This window comes from Phallusia mammillata, chromosome 4 (genome assembly GCF_965637545.1).
Source record: "Phallusia mammillata chromosome 4, kaPhaMamm4.hap1.1, whole genome shotgun sequence".
In the NCBI taxonomy this organism is placed as follows: domain Eukaryota; kingdom Metazoa; phylum Chordata; class Ascidiacea; order Phlebobranchia; family Ascidiidae; genus Phallusia; species Phallusia mammillata.
Window position 1 is genome coordinate 19,830,046 of NC_137255.1, and position 11,742 is coordinate 19,841,787.

At 41.6% G+C, this 11,742-nt stretch overlaps 1 protein-coding gene across 1 annotated transcript; it reads right to left on the reverse strand.

Annotated features, from left to right (window-relative positions):
- Positions 1–66: 66 nt before the first annotated feature.
- Positions 67–11,167, reverse strand: LOC145223855 (netrin-4-like). Its single transcript, XM_080090257.1, has 12 exons — positions 10,993–11,167; positions 9,870–10,276; positions 9,586–9,705; positions 7,022–7,342; positions 5,293–5,419; positions 4,941–5,129; positions 4,336–4,529; positions 3,975–4,060; positions 3,765–3,901; positions 2,645–2,713; positions 1,725–1,895; positions 67–912 (listed from the first exon to the last, which is right to left on the reverse strand). The coding sequence occupies exons 1-12, from the start codon at positions 11,042–11,044 to the stop codon at positions 740–742; spliced, it is 2,046 nt and encodes a 681-aa protein (XP_079946383.1). The 5' UTR covers positions 11,045–11,167; the 3' UTR covers positions 67–739.
- Between the last annotated feature and the right edge of the window lie 575 nt (positions 11,168–11,742).

The following is an 11,742-nucleotide window of genomic DNA, read 5'->3' on the forward strand; positions in this document are numbered from 1 at the left end:
GTACATCTCATCGTTTGGTACAAGTTTGGTTCAGAAATAAAAAAGGACATACAACACAAAGCAATCCACAATTGCACATTCATATTTACACAACACATAAAGTAGGGATAACAAACTCAAAAAATAGAGTTGCATTGAAAGACATGAAACTGTTGGTCGTTATTGATCCGTAGAAATGAAAAAGACAGCTGTGATATTCACACAGGATGCATGTTACAGTATCGAATCCCCCCCTAAAAAAGGTTAAACATGCAAAAAAAGAAATGAACTTGCCTGGAATATTAAAACTATACGTTTCTCACTAATACAGGTAAACAATCGAATCGTTAAGGTTGGCAAGAGAAAAAAGTTTAAACAAAAAACGTCTTTACGATGCAAGAAAAGGTTTGGAAAACCGTTACGTCACTAAAACGTTGACGGTAAAATGGGGAATGCTGCGTCGTATAACGTTATAACTTGGGCATGCGTTTGTGGCAGTCGGCGGCCGTCAATCAAACGGCAATAAACTCAGTGTGAGACCGTGACAGTGGAATGTCAACCACGCGCGATATTTCGCTTATCGCCAGTTGTTACCAAACGCAAGTTGTGTTTTACTTCATGTCGGATCACAAGCCGAGCGGGCAAATTCGCACCGAAGCGACGAAGCCAAATTGGGCATCGTTAACATAGTTTAGTCCCCTTGTACAACAGCAGCGGAGGTCGTGCCTTGTATATGTACGTGAAAGTGTTGAATTGGACCTTAACGCCGGAGCTCTATCTTGTTGTTGAGCTGATCACATTTTCGGAAAAGGCGCTTGACATTGCGAAGCATATGCTTGCCGCTTGTGTACCACTCCTTCACAACGCTTTCCACGTTAACCATGAGTCTTCCGGTCATTGGGTCTTCATGTCCAATCACCAGGTATTCGTTGTCTGCATAACAGAGGCAATTTTTACACCAAGCTGTCTCACAACTTTGGAAATTACACTGATAAATGCTTTAAACTGGACTTAAAAGAAGCGTGCTAAAAGTGATCAAAGTTTGCTTTTTTAATCGTGTTCCAAAAACGTTGGACATCGACAAGTTAAAGAAGCAAAAACTAATCTAAAATTTTAATTGTAACCCGTAAAAATCTGACAATCCAAGCAATTATAGTTTGACATCACTTGCGACTGGGCAAACAATATTGTTATTGACCAGAAGAATTCAAAGGCCGACGTAGAATTTCCCGGTGACAAATGTCTCGTATTGACATAACCCCACTTAAAATCATCGGAATTTTCAACGCATGAAAGATGAGTAGACATGTTGACGGCGTTGTTTTCTGGATGAGCGACAGATCTATTTGTCGCATGAGCGAACGCTCAAAGAGTAATTGCCCGTTTTGAAATCAAAACAAGTTACCTCATATTGATCACGAGAAAGGCATATGACAGCTGTGCCTCGGTGAATAACATGTTTACCCACAAAAATATCAGGAGATTGGTTAATGGTCTTTGACACCATGAGTTATTTTTAAAGTAATTGGTTTGAAAGACTTCTTCCAAAATGGCAGAGATTTGTGACTGAACAATCGATTAAAGTTCGCTGGCCTGGGTCGTTTTGCGTACTTCCTCTTTATGGGTTATATTTGCAGGCAAATCTTGTTTTTAATGGCGGGGTTTTACTTGAAATTACGCATTACCAACCGAAACCAAACTAAAAACAATTGACCGTGTTGGATACAGAAACTTTTTGAACTTACTGGGTTTAAGAACTGGACAAGTGCAACCCATGATGGTCCACGACTCCGGATACAAGGTAGCTTTTCCCCGTCGAATTTCGACGCTGTTCCGCTTGATCACTCTTCGCACAGCCACGGAAAGGAAAGTATACGTCATCATGTCATGTGCCCCCTTGATGCGAACCCTTACGGCTGAACAAGAAAAGGTGTTGGAATAAGAACCGACATTTTGTTTTTTCTAGGGTCGAAGTTTGTTCTTCTTTTACGATAGCAAACTCCTGAATTTTATCATGGAATCACAGATATAAATCCTGGCAAATTGGTTCTGGGAATCGTTCCCTGTTCTATCGTCATTATTGCATCGAATTCCACCCTTCATTATAATTATCACAAGTTTGGGAAATGTTTATTTCCAGGTTAAAATCAGTTGACAATGTTAAAAAGAACAAATTAATCTCGCTAAAAAGCATCTTCAGTGTCTTATTCAAATAGAATCTGGGAATCACAGATAGCACAGAATTTTTAAACTTTGGTTAGTCTGAAAAATACACTATTATGGCTACAATACTTTTATCCAACTTTTTTTTGAAATGGTAAAGTTTTGTACAACAAAGCTATTTCCTCTCTATCCACATGACCTGGCGTGGTCTGAGAGCATAATATTTGCCTTCGCTAGTCGACAAACTATTAGAAATTCCCCGAACCGAGGGTGATGTTTACAGACCCAGCGTACGTTAGCCGCTGTGACGTAGGCGCTTGTCAAAATCCGCAGTAATCCCGTTTTCGAAAACGAAATGAAGCAAACCTAAAAGACGCGCAGATTGACCGTCAGGCTTTTGCTGCCTTACAAGTGCTGAAGACAGATCAACGCTAAAACCCTTAACCCGTCGCGCGACCATGAAATCACAGTGTTCGGGGCCGCAAATTACGGCTCGGCTTACCGTAATCGTATTTTCGCCTGCAAAAGCTTGCGGTGTCGTCGATTTCTCGCTGCTTGCAATCGCACGCATCTGCAAAGTAAAGGTTGGTGTTGGGTTCACATTGAAAACTGTTATCTCCTTGTGGTAAACGTGTTTGTGGTTCTTGCAGCACGACTTATCAACCACAAAAATCTTGATAAATAGCTTATGATCAGAATAGAAGGCCTTAGTGTTCAACCTCATGTTTTCTGTACAGCAGAGATCACAAAACATGGTGATGAACAGATTGGTGGTTGAGCATAAAGGATTTTTTTCACACTTGCCAAACCTTTTACATCTCGATTTTAATGAAACATAACATGCATATCACCCAGCGATATACGTATCGTTTCACACCCAGCGACGCAGTTTGTGTTCGACGCAAAGCTATGTTGTCAAAGCGAAGCAAATTCGCTCCATATCAGGCCAAATTAAATTTTTCATTCGTCACGTGATACATCCTTAAGTCACAAATCGCTTCGTCAAAGCCAACGTCTTACTCACTGCTGCTGATGACACACAAGTTCTTTATAGCGGCAGCCAAGCGGCCACGATCCAATATTTGTAAATCTATCAGCACTATCCACAAACGAGCTTCAGCGGTTGGCGTAAACCCACACGTATAAGTCCACCGGATTACGTCATTTTGTGTGGGCGAACTGCTTGGTTTTGTTACATGTTGTGGGGAGATTTATGGAAGAGTGCCATTTCGCACCCGTGACTTGCAGTTGTGTGGTTAGTGGTTACGACCGAAACTTTCCGCTGTGAGCAAGTGTCGCCCAGAGAAACAAAGTATGTACATATTAAGCCTGTATCGATATGTATGCAGTCGTATCGACGTGAGAATATCGTTTTCATGTATAAATCTCGTACCCAATGGACAATTCCTCCAAAACATTATGCTTCATCACAAAAAACTGGTTACAATAGCCTTTATAAGGACATGTGTAGCAAATTAGATGGCATATAATTTATTCTAAGAATCGTTGGAACTTATTTAAATGTACTTTGTCAAATTGGAATCGCTTTCTTTGGAAATTGTTTTAGTCGTGCAAAAAGCAATATCCGTGCTTATTACTTAAAAAAAACACTTCTGTCTTACTTGGATTTTTCCAGTTGTAGGCCGACGAGTGAGCACGCGCCTCATTTTCGTCCTCGTATCGCCGCACCACCACGCTGTCCCGATAACTCGAAGCCATCCTGTCTTCGTCAGGGTAATTTGGCTTCACACTCCATTCCCTGAACGATCATCATCCATAATAACATGAATTCGAGGTAATGCATTGAAATGAAACTAAGTCGAGAAAAGTACCTGTCTTGTTCGTCCAAGTAAGGATAATTGTAAATCGGATATATGATTTCGTCTGTTACAAACGTAAGTTCGCAAGCTCCAGATATCTGTACAGTAAATAAATACAACGCCTGATGTGAAGTAGTAGAATAACGTTAATAGCTCTACGTATGTCACATGATAATTTAGAGATGACAGACACGGTCACGCCAGTGAAAGTCTTGTAAAGAAATCACAACACAGGGCAGGTTGGGCGAAAACCTTAATCCGAACCGGCACAGTTAGCCGTGGGAGTGTCGGGTCATACACGATTTAACCACAATGACAGCAAATATACGTCATATCTATGGAACGAGGAATACAAATCTCTGTATATACGTACAGAGTCGCAGTGTTCACACAGACACTCCGTGCACCCGGAAGAGCTGAATCCCCAGTGACCAGCGAGACAACTTCCACATCTCCTGCCTCCAACACCGGGCTTGCACTGACACTTGCCAGTGTAGTAGTCGCACGGCAGGCGACCCGTGACACTGTCAGCTTCGCCTTGGGTGCCAACAGGATCGCACAAACATTCTGAATAATTGAAACGGGAGTCAAGTTTACTCCTGCATATTTCATGGTGATTTTATGGACCTAACGCGTATTGTGTTCGACACTATACACATAGCTTGTGGATAATTCAATTAGGTGGTTTTTCAACATTCTTTGGGACCACTGACAAATGACAAACTATTTTGTGTTTAGGAAGTTTAAAGGGTGAGATTGTTTTTGGAAACAAATAAGTTCAAAATAAGGATATAACATGAGACGAGATTTTTACTCGGCAAAAACAATTGATTTGCGACTCTTTTAACAGTCTCTCACGGTGGCTTACAATATGTAAGAAATCAAAGTTATGCATAATTGTGCGCAGTTCGCAGTGATTTAAAGTGGAGAAAATACGATGTCCATCCAATATAATAAATGCATCTGGTAATTACCAACCCTGACAAACGTCTTGATCCGAGAGGACCGAGTCCATTCTGCGGAAAAATCCAGCTTTGCATCCGTCGCAGTTTCTTCCCTCCGTGTTGTGCTGACATCCTTGGCAAACTCCTCCACTCACGTTCCCGCTCGCCGACCACAACTCGTGATCAAATGTGCAATTGTTGGCATGACCATGGCAACTGCATCCTGCAGTGGGAACGAATTTTATAAATCTTTTTTTTTTCGTTTTTTTTTCTAAAGTGAATAATGGTCAGTCATTAAGGCTATGTAGAAGATTAGGAAAGTGTGTAAAGAAGCAAATACTTAGTGCTCAGGGTGCGAGAAAGCGATGTAGAGTTGGAGAACCTACTTTTGCATGGGTTTGCAGCACCCGTGTCTCCATTTCCAGGTCTCCACGGAGCGTCGTTGTAAAGCGGTAGGCACTCGTCACAATGATCTCCCGCAGTGTTGTGCTCACAAATGCACTTTCCATGCACCTGTAGTCACACACGCGTTTAGATAGAGACCACAAGCGGTAATCACTGTCATTATAATCATACAACGTAAAATATGTTGCATTTGTGGTCGATACCAGATGGTGTTTCTGCTTTAGGGCAAGCCCGTACTTTGTTTTTGAGTGAAGCTGGATAACAGTAAAGGCCATTAGGCAAGTGTTACGCGGTATTAGCGGTTTAGAATGAGACAAGGATCATCTGTGCCTGTATGCATTCTTATGACGCTCTACCTTTATGTTTTTTTGACTTGCGCGAGCTCATATTACCAGGTGTCAATCAACCGAAACCTGAAACAGTGTAATCCCCGATTAGGCGCGGAAACCAATTGCACCAAACCAGTTTGGGCTTCACTTTAAAGTTCGCTTGCGACAAAACACCCTTACTACTATTGTACTGAAAGTGTTTGAACTTAACAGTATTGGACCCTCCAACAGGCAGCATGGCCATCGACGAACAATGATTGGAAAATTTTTCCAGTAACGAAATCAGTCGACAAATATCGTGGAATATATATTCCACCTAATGGCTTTTTTAGTTCCTTATTCAAATAGAATCGTATTGAAATGACTTGCCCTAATCCAAGATTTGGGACCTTTGTCAGCACAGAATCCCGCCCACGAACTATTATCCATCCGTAAGTGTCGGTACTTGATGAAATTTCCCGTCATTTGTGCACCCGTGTGTCGTGTCATCGACATTGAAATAAAATCGTCGCTTGGCTTAGCACAAATCCCATTGAGTCGCGCGAACAAATAAACAATTGACATTGGCGCATGCGCACTTGCCGTCAGTCAAACAACGGACATTGACAGATTTCCAAATATAATAATGACGTCATATGAAGAATGACGTTTGGCGACTGCATCAATAGATTATCGCACATCTCTGTCGATTGGGAGATATGGATAAAAGCGTTAATGGACTTTTCAACACAAAATGACTTCCATTGTATTACGAAGCGACAAATAACGGCTATGGTTTAGGCGGGCGTCAAGGAAGATTTCACTATAATTTCTTGAAAGTTTTCAAAACATAACACGAACATAATTAAAGGGGAATATTAATAAACAGCACGACCTATCGACGGGTCTATATTGCGATAAAGATAGAAATCCATTACGTAAGTGATACGATATTTGATGGCTTTATCTATATTTATGCCTCAGCCATCTCTGAGTTTAATTTCGCGTTTCGAAAAGTAGATACTGGCAACAATACACGATGCAGTTTGTTTTATTTATGAGTTAAAATATCCGTTTGCCGAAATTCTACGTTTTTATGAAGGTTTACATTTCTTTAATCACACATTTTATTATCTGACTTTTTTTTTTATCAAGGTTACCATCAGGCTATGTTCGTTACAAAGCCAACTGAGTGTTAAACGGAATACTTTGTGTTATGTATAATTTAGGCTTGGCGAGTAAAATCGTTTCTACCTTTGTTTCTAAATTAGGTTAAACTGCAAGCAACAGTTTATCTTTTCAGCGAAAAGGGCATAGTTTAAATGGAAACCCTGTAAATTAACACAGGTGGGTCTTTGTGTGTTTAAACATGAATATATATGTTTCCATAATTGAATCTTACCACATCTTGTTCGTTATCGACGGGATCGCTTCCATCGTCGTGCAAAGGCACACACGTGTCGGCGTGTCCATTGCAAAAACAAGTCCCTCGTACGATCAGGTCGTAGATTGCGAAGGGTGCCAAATTCTTAGGAGTTATATCCAGGTCCACTTGGTCCCTCCTTGACGAATACTCGGTCGTGCGACTGGCGTTCACACAATGTGGGCATGTTTGCGGTAACCACATCCTGATCCGCAGGTTGGTGATTTTTAGAAGATGCCGCGCCTCTGCACTGTAGGGGTCGTCGATGGGGGATAGAGGATTAAGGACGCGATAGGTGACCTGGGCAAAAGAAATGAAGTTTTCAGAGGCCCATTCGATGATCGATGTCTGACAGATTTGCAAAATTGCCAAACGGCCAGTGCCCAGATAACATCGCAAAGGGACAAAGATCCTACAGCGATCCCGTTAAAGTGTTGTGGGCTAACGCTGCTGATGTAGAAGATGCGAGAAAGATTAGAATGTTGTTGTTTTTGATGCGGATGTCAACGAGTGTTGACGATGTTTTGCCCTTGAAGCAAGCAAGTATGGGCCAATATGTGGCTCGATGTTGCGATTTGCCCTTTTTTGGTGTATTGGATTTATTAAGCCAAACCAGCGATTCCCGATTTTTTTAATCTTTTTCACAACGGTTCCCACATATTTTTGCATTTTTGCAATTTGAACTATGAATTTTCTATCGCCCTAGTAGAAAGTTCCACGCTTTTAAGTAACGTCTTAACTCGAATTGTAGCATTAATAGATTAGGAAAAAGGCTTTTCGGTGCCCCCTGAAAACCAGGACTGCTTCAACGAAAACTTGGACCCAATGGACTGCAGAACTTGGACCCAATGGACCACGTGAAGTATGTACTGATATAAACCCAAATATTTTAGCAGCCAATTTGGTGAATAGTAACTGTCATTGTGGTTTCCAGAGACATTGTGTTTGTTAGATCATTTCGCATAGTTTCGTTTACATATACACCGCAGCTTACACTAGAAACGACATGCTAAAACAATTGAGATCCCTGTTATATCCAATCTTCCCGGATTAATTCCACACACAGCAGTCACGATCTCCATTTGATACAACGTATAGTATACTCCCCTAAACAATTACGTAATGCAGCGCAACACAACATGTGTAGTTCGCTGTTCCAGGATCGTGCGAAATCGTCCGATTTATTCGGCACTCCTTCACCAAGCAATGTAACAGCGACCGGCTGAGGTTCGTAATGCTAAATGACGCCAAGCGCAAGGGAGAGTCGGCAGCCATTACATTACAACGGGGTCGATTCGGGCGACGGAAAAATGACATTCGCTTTCGGGACAAAGAGGACCTTTGTGTCGGATCGACTGCGGGCGGACAAGCCGCCCCGAAATGCCGCGATTTTGGGTGAAAACAATGCCAAAGATGGAAGTTTAAGCACGCGTCGATCGCCAATTGGAATGTGAGAGCGGGTAATGTTGGTTCAAGCTGTGACGCGCAAGTTTTGATGCGATTGTTTTCTTACCGCAGCTATTTCGCAAACCGAGTTTGTAGCAACAAATTGCAAAACCGTGCTGTTCCGTTATGGGGAATTGGGGATGAATACAATTTAACGACGGATGTTTTGCCGCATCCTAACCACATGAACTTAAAAAAACTAGACAAAGACCCAAACCGAATGCCCGCTCTTGAAAACTCCTGCAGAGTGTAGGCTACATTAGCAGTGAGAGTTGATGTACGCACACAGATTACGCAGCAATTACAATACACTATAGCGTATCTATAGATAAAAAAATGTCAGAAGGTTAAATTAATTTTACAAAGTACACCATGCTTATTTTAAAGCCACGAAGCATATTTGTAATATCATTTGGGTTTTGTATTAATTAAAACTTTCCAAGGTGTGTTGCTACATTGCTATGGTCGTACAATACGTTCAAACAATAAAAAATACAGGTAAAAAAGCACTTTATCGTCAAATAGGAGATCAAGCGTTGTGTTTTGAAAATGAACGTTTTGGTGTAATTGTGTGTGTATATCAGTCAAGGTGTTGACGGTTCACGTGTAGCGGTATTTGCGTTAATCTGCTGTCTCAACTACGCAACGCTCGATAAGGTGATAAGGTGTTTTCACAACCACGGCTTAGCGCTTAAGTGCTGATCATGTAAACATTGCCGAATTTGGTTAGCAACAAATCCAAGCTCCTGAGAAAAACGTTTGCAGTTTTGTTAGTAACTGGTTACTTCGTTTCAAAATTAATTATTTAAAACATTTTTATGAATCTATATTTTTCTAATTTACTTATTGACGAATGGAAATATCAGCGACCTGAGGTGCTAGAAAAACGCATTTATAGCCCGTCTTGCTGGCCTAACCGTATAGGCAGAAATAAAAAAGTTTATTTTCTATTGATTTTTAGGACATTCGCCCTGGTAGGCCGCACAAAGTTCAACCAGCTACTTCGTTCGAATGCCAAAAGTGACAACCTATTGTTTGTTTATTGCGGCAATGAGGCACTCGACATTCCGCGAAAGAAACTGGCGCGCTCCACCTACCTCGCCCTTCGTGCAGGGCAATGGATCGGAATAACGGGACGTGCACAAAGCTTCGTCCACATCCACATCGTCCAACATGCCGAACACTTCCAAACAGTTTTGTGCATACCGTTGATAAACCTGAATAAAACAGAAAATGTTTTGGGCCATTTGAGTGGTTTTGCTTGCAAGTAAAACCAATTACAAAATTTGAAAAGCTGCGTTTAATGCACTATTTGTTTATCTTATAGGACAAACGTTGATACTTGCAGAGCAACCAGCATCCTTCAGTCAAAACTTTTTACCTTCCATGTTCGTCCAAAGTCGCTGGATTTTTCAAGCGTCATGGCCCCAGGTCGGGGACTCCGGAATTGCATGATTAAGTGGGTGAAGTAAAATGTCGTCTCCAGGTTAAACTGAAGTGTAACTTCCTGCTCGTTATTTGCAGCTTGCCACCATGTGTGTGAATGCAAGTACGTGGAATCTGTCATGAACGAGCTCGGGTGCTCGTGACCTCGTTTGCCGGCCTTGCAGCGTCGGCAGACCGGCGGCGAACAATCCTGAGGGCCGGCTTCACAAAATTCCTCGCCGGCGTTTTGACCACATGTGCTGGACGCCAATATGCGGCGACCCGCGGCCAAGTTGCCCACGTCTCCATGGCAACTGTATCGTCCGCATTGTTGCGCGGCAACGAGTGTCGTCACCGTGAAGCCTGTGGAAAATCAATCATCCTGATTAGATGACAATAACGATTAAAGGAAAGTGCAAGTAGCCTTTGCTTACGTCACTTGCCTGAAACTGTACTTGTTTACGACCTTCTAGGTGCGCATTAACCCCAAAAGATTTGCTAAACCTCGTTGCCGACCTTTAGCCAACGTCAAACCCGATCTACGTTACGTAATAATACACTGGTATTGGGTTCGGAAGCACCTTTTCCAAACAATGCAGCCATTGTCTATCGATTCTACGTGTTTACAAAGCAATGTTTGCCTGGAAACCCAGCGCTGACCCTGAGAATGGGGTCGTTTTGGGGGTTACGCTAGCTCACCCAACACCACGTAGGTGGAGTTGTGGCCTATCCGCCGATGGTAGAGGAAAGGGTAATTGGTTGGCTGCAGGCGGCAGGTGCGAGAAATTTAATGAGCTCCTGTTTACTGCGTAAGGCAGTCAGGCGCGTGGCACTCACGTTTGACTTTTATGCGTCGTGATTGCGGGATCAACATAGAGTCATAGGTTCAAGCCGCCCTCACAGCAGGATTATGGTTTTGCTCGAAACACTTACACATTCAACCGCCACAATCTACCGTTAAGTTAACTTAACATGCAGTATATACCTTATTTTTAAATATGACAGGACATACCAGAAAACAAATGGTGGCATACAAAGCACAAAAGCAAATCTTTAAAAGACATTAGGGTGTTGCTTACCAAAAATCCACAACAAGATTCTTGAGTATAAAGGCATCGGTTTTCCTGTCATATCATAAGAAGTGAAATTCGCGGCTAAAACCTTGCGACGTCGGTAGCATTAGGCTTACCTATACTAAACCCAAACTCGAAAGCCAAAAACCTGTTAATTTCTCTAAAACATAACATTGCATTACTAAACTGCCAATAAAAAATCCTTTCACGCATGTTGTTTTCCTATTTGCGACTCACAAACAAACAAAACGCCAACTGAAATTTCATGTGGGCTATATGTTATATTCGTTTGCTATTTATGCTTTCGTAGGTATTTCCCAGCAAGACAAACTCATAACTACCTTTGACATTTTGCGGCAACAGCGCATACATATCGTTGCTTACAAGTGCACGCAGCTCTAGCAAATATGTTCGTTCAAATTTCTGTGCATCTGTTTTTCGTCCAATACAAGTGTAGCAATCGCAAGCAAAATTGACTCTCTAGCACCCAATACTATTTAGCGGTACTATTTTGCGTCATTAAATTGTAATAAATAATTAGAAATTTATAGTATGTACGCATTTGGTTGACAATATTGCACTACTTTAACAAATCAGATTTAGTGCTTGCATGTAGTACAAAAATTTTGCACAAGTTTGACGACAATTGGCAAAGACTTCGTGACGGATTATTATTATTGATTTGAACAGACATCAGAAAACGTGTCGTCTTTATGTGTTAATAATCATTAATGTGTTAATATTCGGTTGCAATAA